The 12107-nt window shown below is 44.6% G+C and overlaps 1 protein-coding gene across 1 annotated transcript; it reads left to right on the top strand.

Moving 5' to 3' along the window:
* The first annotated feature begins 1448 nt into the window (after window positions 1–1448).
* On the top strand, window positions 1449–10546 carry ASMT (acetylserotonin O-methyltransferase). Its single transcript, XM_076328900.1, has 8 exons — window positions 1449–1520; window positions 4171–4345; window positions 5367–5496; window positions 6345–6413; window positions 6941–7059; window positions 7854–7994; window positions 9237–9359; window positions 10006–10546. Exons 1-8 carry the CDS (start codon window positions 1449–1451, stop codon window positions 10215–10217), a joined length of 1041 nt encoding a protein of 346 aa, XP_076185015.1. The 3' UTR covers window positions 10218–10546.
* Window positions 10547–12107: the final 1561 nt, after the last annotated feature.

Genomic DNA, 12107 nt, shown 5'->3' with positions numbered 1-12107 from the left:
ATGCCACATCTGGCATTTGGCAGTCGTTTCATTGTTTCTTCCCAAGGACTTTCTGCATGTCCCTGGTTAGTTTTGCAGAGAAGGGGAGGAAGACTGTGGCAGCCAGCTGGAAAATGTAGAATGTTTTGTCATCCCTCAGCACCCTGCTCTGTCAAAACATGGCAAAGCACAAGTAGGACGCCCCTGCTGTGGTGCTGCTATCAAACAGGCATTGCTTTCTAAGCCGCTATGTGGGGGGACCTGCAAAATGTGGAAAAGGAACAAGAGTAGATTTAATTCCTTGTAGACTTCACCTGAATGATCATTGTCAGAGCAAACTGGTCACTGCAACAAAGCAGCACAACAAACAGACACTTACAGTTTCTCTTTGGACTGGTTGCTTCTGTACTTAGGGATGGGGTGTACCCTACTGCCAGCCCCAGGGTCAGCTGGACCTGTGCCCGTCGCAGCAAGTTTCAGCTCCCCTCTGGCTACATGTTTCTTTTATCCTTTCTGTGGGCACGGCTTGCAACCCAGACCAGGGACGCACACCCAGGCTTTCCACACCTGGATGGGAATTATTCCAGGTACAGACTGTGGTGGTATGCTTTCTTCTCCTTCAGCTCCTTGTGTGGACTCTGCTCTCAGATTATTTCCTCGGCAGCTCTTGCCTGTTATGTAGTGGTTATGCCAGTTGTTTTCCTTGTGTGGGTAGGGTCTGAGGCCCTGGGTACGTGACCCAGAGCCCGGGGCTGAACAAGTCTCTGTTTCAGCATGGAGAAGATAAGTGCTGTGCATACGCTTGAGTGAGGGGTGAGTGGAATTAGGGCCGTGGGAGATGCCAGGCTTCGCCAGGAGTATGCCATGACCGCTTTGAGCTAAGCTGATATTCCTTCCCTCTTAAACCCCTGGGAATGTCCACATTTCACTTGAAGAATTGTGTTGCCAAATTACCGTCTTTCCTCTGGGGTCACGTCATTAGGCTGACTGACATATGTAAGGATTTCTATTCTTGGGAAGTCTTCCAGCAACAAAAAGCCAGCTCAATGGAGTAGAGCTGCTTTTGAACAAGCCCTGAGTAAGACTCTGCTTTGGTTTATGAACTCTGGTGCATTGCACCGAGTTCAGGTTCTCGATGCTGTTCTGTAGTGATATCTGGTTTGCTTGTTACAAGTTTTCAAGTGCTTCTGAAGTACCAGCATGTTAGCTGACTGCTGAACTGACAATACAAGCTTTAATCCGCACTGCTTCTTTAGCCTTGTACTTGATGATGGAAGAGCGAAAGAAACAGCTGAAGCTGGTAGAAAGACCCACTGAAGCCAAATAACTTAGCTAACAGGTTTTGTAACCAGTGTGTTTCTCAGAAGCAATAAGATTAAGCAGATCAGCTGGTGTGCTCTGTGCCTGGTGGAAAGAAGCTTATTTAAATTAAGAGGACCAGACAATCTGTGCCTCAGTCCAGAAAGAAAATGAGTTCCACAGAAGACCTTGACTATCCTCAAGTCATCTTGCAATACAACAGTGGATTTTTGGTCTCAAAGGTAAGAAATATAACTCAGTCTTGGGTAGATGTCTAAGAGTATGCAGGCAGACACTTCAGGTCCTGAATGTAAGTCTTTGAAACAAAAAACATCTCATACGAAAGTGTCCTGGTCTCAGCTGGGATAGAGTTAATTTTCTTCCTAGTAGTTGGTACAGTGCTGTGTTTTGGATTTAGCATGAGAACAAAGTTGATAACGCACTGATGTTTTAGTTGTTGCTAAGCAGTGCTTACACTAGTCAAGGACTTTTCAGTTTCCCATGCTCTGCCGACTGAGAAGGCTGGAGGGGCACAAGAAGCTGGGAGGGGGCACAGCCAGGACAGCTGACCCAAACTGGCCAAAGGGACATTCCATACTATGTGACGCCATGCTCAGTACCTAAACTGGGGAAAGCTGGCCGGGGGGGCCGCTGCTTGGGCGTCCATTTGCTCGCTCCCCCCCACCAGTGGGATGGGGAGACAATCTGGGAAAAAAAAAAAGTAAAATTCATGGGATGAGATAAAAACAGTTTAATAGGACAGAAAAGGAAGTGATGATGATGATGATAATAATAATGATGATGATAACGATAAAAGAATATACAAAATAAGCGATGCACAATGCAATTGCTCACCACCCACCGACCGATGCCCAGCCAGTTCCCAAGCAGTGGTCCCTGCCCCCCGGCCAACTCCCCCCAGTTTATGTGCTGAGCATGACGTCACATGGTATGGAATGTCCCTTTGGCCAGTTTGGGTCCTCTGTCCTGGCTGTGCCCCCTCCCAGCTTCTCGCTGGCAGGGCATGGGAAGCTGAAAAGTCCTTGACTAGTGTAAGCACTACTTATCAACAACTAAAACATCAGTGTGTTATCAACATTATTCTCATCCTAAATCCAAAACACAGCACTGTACCAGCTACTAGGAAGAAAATTAACTCTGTCCCAGCTGAAACCAGGACAGAAAGCATCCTGTCTGCTCATCTAGGCAGGAAGGAAATTGGAAAAGAAAAAAGGTTTGAAAGCAACCTGACACCTCAGAATAAACTTAGCGTTTATTGAGACCTCTCTGATCTTTGGGGGCTTGGATGAGCAGACCTTGTCTCTGCATGAGGCTTTCTAAAAAACACAGGAGTTTGTAGCTGAGGGCTTGCTTTCTGACTGCCTCAAATGTGGAAGGTTCCTTTGGTGGTGGGATTTCTTCCCACTTTTCATTTTTTGGAGTTTGAGAAACAGAGGGCTGACTTCAATTGCCTTTTCCCCTTCCTGTTAAACCATGCAAAGAACAAGATTTTTCAAATATCTTCTCAAAGAATTTCCTTCCCTCTCCCATGGTTTGTCTGTATGTATTATGCAGAAGGCTGAGCTTGAGAACTTCTGTGTATTGCCTGTTTTGAGGTGAAAGAAAGAGTCTGGTATAATGACTGTTTTTCCAAACAGCATTTGATTAAGGCACAGAGGTAGAACTAGTAGTTCCACTTTCCTTATTGTTTACTGATGTTATTAGCCTTTCTGTGTGTGTAAGCACATGGGCATAAAATTATAATATCCAGTGCAGTGGAGATTTTTTCCTCATTTACTATTTACTTACCTTTCCTATTGTCCCTTGCTGCACCTCTGGCCAACATGGTAACAGAAAGAATGCTCTCTGGGTTGTGCAAATACTGCTGCCTCCTAAGGCTCCTGAAAGGCAGAGCTGACAGTAAAGAGAGGAAAAATGGATAATGAAAAATCTTTTTGCTTGGTGAGAAAGAGGAGTGCCTAGTGCTTTCTGAATTAACACTGGTAGTATGTTTTTGAGAAATGATCTCAACTTTGGTTAAACCATATTCTTACTGAGGGTAAAAGGAGCTTCCTGTGGACTTTATCAAATCATTATAGATACAGGCAGTCAATCGGGCTGATGCCTTTGTTACTGTTTTAGGAGTGTTTGTGTGGCCAGAGAAATAGGCTAATACTTGTAAATTTGACTGCGTACAGCCAAACAAGGATGTTTTTCTTATGTATGGTTACGTATGTCTGTCTGAAGGTTGAGGGTTGTTCCTGGAGATGTTACACACCTTCCTTCTCTATGAAAAGACAGGGCAATTCTACTGGCCTGAATGAGGCACGCCTTTTGGCTGAGAGGAACCTCCTTGCCTCAGGGAAACCACTGCAGTCATGCATGTTAGTCACTGAAAATAGAGTCCATAGGGTGGGATATTCCCCCCTGCAAGCCACAGGAAAGTCTCCAGGGTTCACTGGAGCATACATTACATCCTTAGTTAAAGAACAAAAACAGCAGAAAAACCCACCACCACCCAGTCTTTCCTTTGTGCTCTCCAGGCAAAAAGTAAGAGAGACTGTGAGAATGTGCTCTGAAACTAAGGAAGAGGCAGAAACATTCACACCCAAAACCTGGTCTATAAACATGAACCTTTGTGAGCCAAAAACATTGGCTGGCTTCACCAGAAAAGGAAAAGAAATGAAGAAAGGTGTACTACAAGCACTGTATGGTACTATCGGTGTTCAGAGAAACTTCAGTTTAATCATTTGACTTGTTTATATGAAATATGATTTTACATGAAAAAAAATATTATTATGTGTATATCTTCTCCAACAAAGCAGCTTTAGAAATGCAACAGGCTTTGGTGCTTTCACCTGATCCCTCACTCCCACCTTTCCTTACCCCCAGGTTATGTTCACTGCCTGTGAGTTGGGGGTGTTTGATCTTCTGCTGGAGGCAGGAGAGCCTCTGTCTTCAGATGCCATTGCTGCGCACTTGGGTACCAGCACCACGGGGATGGAAAGACTGCTGGATGCCTGTGTGGGACTGAAGCTCTTGGCAGTAGAGCTGACACAAGAAGGAGGTAATAAAGGCAGAAGAAGGGGGAGAAACTAAAAGACTTAATCCTCTGATGGTTTTGAAGGTGAGGTGTGTGGGGAGAGGTGATATCTAGTGTTAGGCCAGTTACTGTAGCTGGAAGGAGGAAAGAATTGCTTGAGAACACCATCCCCTCTTCAGCTGAAAGAGAAGCAGCAAATGTCAGCATGATTAAAGGTATAAAGTAAAACCCAGGTGAAGGGCTCTATATCCCTAAACAACTTCGTGCAAAAGCTGAGCTGAACTGAGAGGTGATGTAAGTTTGCCCTTGCATCAGAGATATTGAGTCCACATGGTCAGAAGGGATCTGTGGCCATCAGACAGCTGGTCAGGACTAGCCAGAGTCTTACAAGTTGCGTCCCCTGCTCTGGCTTGTGTCGCCTTGCCCTGTTTTAGGGCTTACAGTAGTTGCCCAACGAGTTTAGGGAAAGCAGGATCTATCTTTTATATTCCTTTTGTATGCCAGTCCTGTGGGTGAGTGATGCCACTGCAGATGCACTGGAGGAAGCAGGGGAGATTTCTGTGAGTCCTTTGGGCATTCATCTGTCTGCAGAAGGTCCTGCCCTAGTGAACTGAGAGAGGGTAGGAGTGGTTGGTGTGATGTTTTGGGGACTTGTCTCCCCCTTGCTGACCTTGTTGATCTGAAAAAAAGACTTGTCTGCAAGGGCTTCTCACTTAAATAGAGCATACCAAAAACTTCCTCTGATAGTAGAAGCCTATAGGTAAATGATGACACTCGTAAGGCATTCCTCTTGCTGTTCTTGAAAGAAATGTTTGGTGCTGGAGTAAGTGTAGGTAGATAGTGTTTACTCACATTGAATGGGGCAACACACATTTCAGCAGCCCTCACCCACTGCTCATTGCAGTGGAAGGATTGATTGTAGAAGCAATGTGTTTGTGTCTTTGGTCATATAGACATCTTCTGGTGATAAGTACCACGCTATATGATAGGCTTGGCAAGGTGGTATATCATACATGTTAGTAAATATATTTATTTCACCCTTTAGCCCTCTACAGAAACACAGACGTTTCCAACATCTACCTTACAAGATCAAGTCCCAAGTCTCAGTATCATATTATGATGTATTACTCCAATACAGTCTACTTGTGCTGGCACTACCTGGCCGATGCTGTGAGGTAAGGAGGAGTGTTGTGGGCTGTCTGTTGCAGACTGCTTTGCAGCATCTGTGTGGCTGCTCTCAGAATGGTGTGTTTCTGGGGCAGGGCACAATGAAGATGCCTGCTGGTTCTCAGAAAGAAAATACAACAGATCATTTTGGCTGTTAACACAGCAAATATGTGTTCTTGTTTTTTCTTGTTTACCATTTGCGTGTGTTCTCATTTTCCTTTTCTTTCTGATGGTAGACATGATCTAGGAATCAGATTTCTGTGTGTTTGACCTTCAGGAAAGCACTTGATCATTACAGTGGCTCTTACTTGAGGAGGCATCAACAAAGTAAATGATGAGTAATGATGGCTAAGGATACTTCTGTTGCAGAGGTGTATAGGAGTAGTTTAATACGGGGCTGAAGTCTCACTTGTTCCAGTCCACGCAACTGATGATCAAACGTGGTGTGTGTGATGGTGATGATTGCACCAGTCTCACACCTTTACCTGAGATGTGTTCCCATAAATCATAAAAGCATAGAACAGTTTGGGTTGGAAGGGACCTTAAAGATCATCTAGTTCCATCCCCCCTGCCATGGGCAGGGACACCTTCCACTACATCAGGCTGCTCAAGGCCCCGTCCAGCCTGGCCTTGAAAAGAACCAGTCATTCTTGTAAAAGGTTGAGAAATATATCAGCATATTTTGGGGTGGCAAGTGAGGGTGCCTTTACAGCCATTACAAACAGGCTGGCATATATTCTGTACAGAGTTGAACACCTTCCACAGTGATGAACTAGCTGAAACTACAGCCCGGAGGTGTGTTTGGGTGAAAGAAAAAGAAATCTACACTCATATGCTTTTTTGGTTGCTATTTTAGAGAAGGAAGGAACCAATATGAAAGAGCTTTTGGCATTTCATCTAAAGACCCTTTTGCAGCAATGTACAGGTAATAATTAGTATATTTATAGAAATTTTATTCTTCTTATCATAGATAAAATTAATGTTTTTAATTATGGCTCAGGACAATTAAATACGATGATGTGAGAATCCCAGTCATCAGAACCATCATGCAGCATTTTTCTTTCTCAACAATATCCATTACTGGGACACTGTCTGATATTTTTAATAGAAGTATATAATTTCCTATTTTGAAAAACATATCACGGGTCTCTGGCACAGAGACAATGGTGGTTGGAGGAAAAAAAATCCCTTGGAAGCCTGAGAATTAGCAGCGTAATACACTGTTGGACTTCGCTAGTCTTAATTCCCTATTTAAATGCATGAATGCATAGCTGTACCCTTCTGCTACAGTAAGACTCAAGGTAGGTTTATATGCAAAGAGAATGTATTCAGTGTCAATAAAAACAGAGATTAGTGTTTAAGCTAAAACTTGTAATAACAGTTATATGATAGGAATCGCCAAGGATATTGTAAGTTACCTTTTCTACGTGCTGTGTCTGTTTCCATTACTAGATCAGAAGAAGAAATGCTGAAATTCATGGCTGGCCAGAACTCAGTATGGAGTATATGTGGCAGAGATGTTCTTGCTGCATTTGACCTTTCCCCTTTCAGGCAGATCTATGACCTGGGAGGTGAGCATCGGTAGATCTTCTTTAACAGGCCTCTGAACTGTCGTCTATTACAAGCTCTGAAAAGAAAAATAACTCCTGTGTTACATGACGGGCACAGCAGTGGAAAGCAGGACATATCTCAGAACCTTGTCAGCAATAAAGGGAGTGTTTTACTGATTTGGTTGGGCTAAAAAGAGAAATGTGAGAGTGGTGAGAGCATTAGGAAGCTGAATGCTTTTCTCTACAGAGTCTCATTTGTGTGAGTAGTGGCTTATCCCCTCACGTACGTGATAGGTTTGGCATTTTTTCTTGCCTTGCTTGATACATTCTCACGGTGCCACACTCTTTCCCTCCTCCCCTTCAGTCAGTGTTGTTGAGATATTGTCTGCAGCCTTTTACCCTGCAGCACCCAGCTGTCCCAGCACTGCTGAGCGCTGGCAGGATTCATGGGAGCCGTCAGGCTCCCTCACGGGCTCCATCACTGCTTCCCCAGTGCCTGGTTTAGTGGCTCTGTTTTTCATTTCCCGCCTTCCAGCATCCACAGCTGGGTCTGGCTGAGGGGGTGCGTAAGAGCTGTAAGGGCTGGGGCCCACCCCATAAGCCTGGGTGCTGGGGGCCCGAGGGCTTCCTGCAGAGCAAATGGAGACAGTGGCCTCTCCTGTCCCTCCTCTTCCCTTTCAGCAACATGTGGGGAGCAAATGTACCTTGCCAGCTGCCATGAGGCTAAATGCACCGTTGCCTGCATCGCTTCATGGGGGTGTTGCTGAATAGGTTGGTTTTGTGTCAGCGCTGACCTTCTTTTGTTCTCCCCAAAGGAGGTGGAGGAGCTTTGGCCCGGGAGTGTGTTTCTTTGTACCCAAATTCCACGGTCACAATTTATGACCTGCCGAAAGTCGTGCAAGTGGCAAAAGAGCAATTTATTCCCCCTGAGGAGCATCGGATCGCTTTTTATGAAGGTAGGTGCAGACAGCAGTTGTCACAGCTGTTGCTCCTGAGTCCTTTGTCTCTGCTCAGAGGTACCGTACTGGAGGCTCAGGTCCCCCCTTACGTGGGCAGAGCGTCTCAGAGTGCAGCTTCCCCAGCCCAGGTCTGCAATTCATTGCTACTGCAGGGCTGTCCCAGTTGTGCACCTGCAGCTACCTTCTCTCAGAGACACAACTTGGTTATTCAGCAACCCAGAAGCTCTTTACTCCTGAACAGAACTATTTGATTTCTTCATAACAAGGGTACATTAACAAAAAAAAAAGTCCTGCAATTTTGAAAAACTGCCGTGCCATGTTATAAATCTTCCTAACACTCCCTTTTCTCCTGTGCAGACCTCCTGGCAGATGTGCAGGATGCCAGGCCTGCTCTGAGCAAGGGGTTTTCCTTCTCTGGTCACGATCGATTGACTTTCAAGTCCTAAGATATTTCAGGCTTTGAATGTGGGTGAGCTAGCCCATATTCCTCTTGCCCAGTCCATAGATCATGCGTGGTCTTTGCACCATCTATGATGAAAATGAGTGTAGGGAGATCTAATTTTTAATGTTTACAAAAGTCTTCAAAGTGTTGGAATGACTTAGTATTGCCTGAAGCTCAGAGGAAGGAAGGGAGCATATAAAAACAAAGATGGAGAAACACAGGAAATGTTTCGTGTGTCAGTGGTGCAAAGAAATGGGAGCGGAAATGACTAAGATGCAGAGAGAAGAATCTGAATGCAGTACATCAGGTGCTGAACAGAAGGCATGATGATGAAGCTAGTGCTAGGAGGCGAGATGTGTATTTTTTCCTTATGGATTTATGATATAGCGCTGTGGTTACTGAAGGTCTTTGAAAATTTGCTTAGATAAGGGAAAACTCTTTCCTTTTTTTCCATGACACAACCCATGAGAAACTGTCTCCTCTTCTTAATGCTTTATGAATCTGAATTCCTGTCGTTGGAGAAAACTTAGACTCAAATGCTTTCCTGTGCATCAAAGGCTGTTTCAGATGAGCTGCCGCTTTTAAACATTTCAGACCTTCTTGAGACTGAACAAGAACAAAATCCCGTATGCAGTGCCACAGAGGAGTTTTACCTGGTAACTCTGTTGCTATCTGATGTGGGTGATGGACATGGCAAGCCCAGAATCTTTAGAACTGGACAGAACTGAAAATATTTGCTTAACTCAGCCCTCTGTGTTTTGGGGGTTTTGAGTAATACGTGTATTTGTGCTTTACAGGAGACTTCTTTAACGATTCAATTCCAGAAGCTGAGCTGTATATTTTATCCAAGATACTGCACGATTGGGATGATGACAAATGCAGACAGCTGTTGGCAAAAGTCCACAAGGCTTGCAAACCTGGTAGGTGCGAGCTCTGGAAGAGCAGGGAGACTCTCGCCCGTCAGTTACATGAAGCACACCAGTCTCGATGCGCAATTTGGGTGGCAGAGTTGCAGTGCAGGGGTTTTTTGGTTTAGTATTTTGCTTTCCTAAGCCAGCTGTGTCTAGCCAAGCCAAATAGGGCCTGGTCTAAGTTCTCATTATCTGGCTTCCAGTTTTAGTCTCCTCCTCCACAGGGACTCCTCTTTCAACATATTTAGGTATAAGGACTGGGGATTTGGGGAATTGTTTAGACAGACAGGTGTATACATTATAGTAAAAATCCCATTAAGCATCATATTGAACCCTCAAGCTTTGAAAATACTGCCTACAGAGCTGGGTTCTCAGCAAAATCAGTAAGCTCCTGTGGATTTCAGCTGGGGGAAACGGGAATTTCCATCCCAGCTGTAGCATCCCCTTCAGCCCCAGTACATCAGTACCTCAGCAGCCAGGCAGAGGCCCGCTCCGATTCTTTTGCTTTTTCATTGTCTTCTGTGATGCTGAAATATGACTTAACGTTGGAGGCTGCTTCTTCCTGAAACTAAAGGTTAGGATCTAATAACTCAGCTGCAAAAGATCTTGTCTTCTCAGAGCTCAGCGTGTGTTTTATTTCTCTTTATTCAACCAGGCGGCGGAGTGCTGCTGGTTGAATCGCTTCTGAATGAAGATAAAAGTGGGCCTTTAGAAACCCAGCTGTATTCGATGAATATGTTGGTGCAGACGGAAGGAAAAGAACGAACAGCAGCAGAGTACAGCAAGCTCCTGGGGGCAGCTGGCTTTGGAGAGATTCAAGTCAAGAGGACTGGAAAACTCTATGATGCTGTTTTAGGAAGGAAATAATAGTTCCTCCATTATGTACCTAACAAGATAGAATAAGTGAAGAAACGTGATATTCTCTTCTTAGAAGACAATCATCAACTTAGCTTTTAGTTAAGGCAGCCAACTGTTTTGTAAGCTGATAACATTGTCGGGAGAATCGCTGATGACACACCTTGAGCGTGCATGGATTGTAAACCTGGCAGACTGATTAGGGCTTGCCTTTGGCTCTGGAAGGGAGAGAAAGAAATCAACACCTGTTCCACAAGAAATAACCCACAAAAGAAATGTGCAGTGTGTCTGCTTCAGATTTTTTCATTCTTTCCAATTTTAACACTGTATCTGACAAAAGCAAGGCTGAATTTGTACTTGGATTCCTGCAAAATAAAACTGATCACTGTACTGAGCTCTGTTACCTGCATTTTTATTTCTGGGGAATTGTTATAGTATAAACAGCCTAAATTATGTCTCCTTGCGGTTAGTCTTTTCAGAGTTCCAGGAAAAATCCTGTCTGAGCCTTGGGGAGTTTAGCATAAAAAATGATACTAATTTTTAATTTCCTCTAGATTTTGATTTAAGTTACGAAAAATAATTTTGGAGCCTGATGACTGGCTGGAGCCCAGTGATGCTCTTTACAGGGCAGGCCCTGAGATGACAGCTGAGAGGGAGAATGATGCAACCAAGTCATTCAGTTACGTGCTGGGGAAGTCCTTATTGCATGCCTCCTGCTAGTTCTTTAAGTCATTTGGCCAAGCACAACCTGCCATAACCCACCCAGTTGTTGGAAGCAGAATTACAGATTACTGGAGTGAGAAACATTTGGAAAAGGCTCCAGGAAGTCTCTCTCCGCAGTTGTGGCTTGAACACTAATTGCATTTGCACGTTAAGCTGGATACTGGAGAAGCCTGAGATAGTCTTCTCAGTAGCCATCTACAGGAGCCTCCCACTCCTTTGGCTGTAGGCAGAGCATAGGAAGAAGGTAGCCTCAGTGGGGAAAAGTTGGCCTTTTGTCACATTCTGTGATAGGCACAAAATCAAATCACAAGGATGTAATGGTCCTTCTCATCCTTAAAAGCAACAGGGCACAGTTCATGAGCCACTTATGCCCGAGTAGGATCTCACCCTGTAGATATCGACAGGATATTGCAGGAGTTGGGGCAAGTGGTTCCGGAGAGTTCCCTCTCAAGCTGCAGCCACTGTGCAGTGTTCCCTACCTGCGAGTTATGCGGCATGAAGGTGACTTTGCCAGGAGCTGCAGCCTGTGAGCAATGTGTTCTGAATGCTTGCTCACTTTCCAGACAAAGCAAGGTGTTACATCCTGCAGCAGCTGGGCATGAACACAAATAATGAAATAAGGCTGACCAGGTCTTTGTTGATTTCCCCCACACCCAAAAAACCCAAATGTTCAGAGAAATTATTTTGCTGCTTTGACTGTACCAAAGAGCCAATGAATTGTGCTGGGGGAAAAAACCAAAACTCCTGTCTGGACTTTCTCTGATACACTTTTTCCCCAAAAAATGTTGCATGCCCATGGACTGGTGGTTGCTCACGTGGCTGCACTGTTTCCTGAGCCAGTAGATAGGCCAGTCACGGCCAGCATGCTGCAGCTGCATATATAAACTGACACATCATATAACCTTGATGAGTCAGAGAATTCCTGTCTCGGCTGGTGTCAGTGTTAATTCTGCCCTTGACTTGAAAAAAAGCATGAGCAGGCTGTTTTGGTTTGTCAAAACAAATTCCCTAAATACAGTGCTTCTGCAATGAGTTGATTCACAACATGCTTTGCATGTCATTAATTTACCAGTGAGTGGCTTGGGCAAAACTTGAATAGGCAAGATGCACACCTGGTTCTAACATGCCTTTTAGCTGTATCAAGGTTCAAAGATGCTGGGTCTTTAAGGAACAGGATTG

The sequence above is a fragment of the Aptenodytes patagonicus genome, chromosome 1 (assembly GCF_965638725.1).
Source record: "Aptenodytes patagonicus chromosome 1, bAptPat1.pri.cur, whole genome shotgun sequence".
Taxonomy (NCBI): Eukaryota; Metazoa; Chordata; class Aves; order Sphenisciformes; family Spheniscidae; genus Aptenodytes; species Aptenodytes patagonicus.
This window is presented reverse-complemented; position numbering and strand designations above follow the sequence as displayed.

Coding starts and splice junctions, on each gene's coding strand:
- ASMT (XM_076328900.1), top strand. CDS start 1,449: ATGAGTTCCACAGAAGACCTTGACTATCCTCAAGTCATCTTGCAATAC. Junction 1,521..4,170: donor GTGGATTTTTGGTCTCAAAG/GTAAGAAATATA, acceptor CCTTACCCCCAG/GTTATGTTCACTGCCTGTGA. Junction 5,497..6,344: donor TACCTGGCCGATGCTGTGAG/GTAAGGAGGAGT, acceptor TTGCTATTTTAG/AGAAGGAAGGAACCAATATG.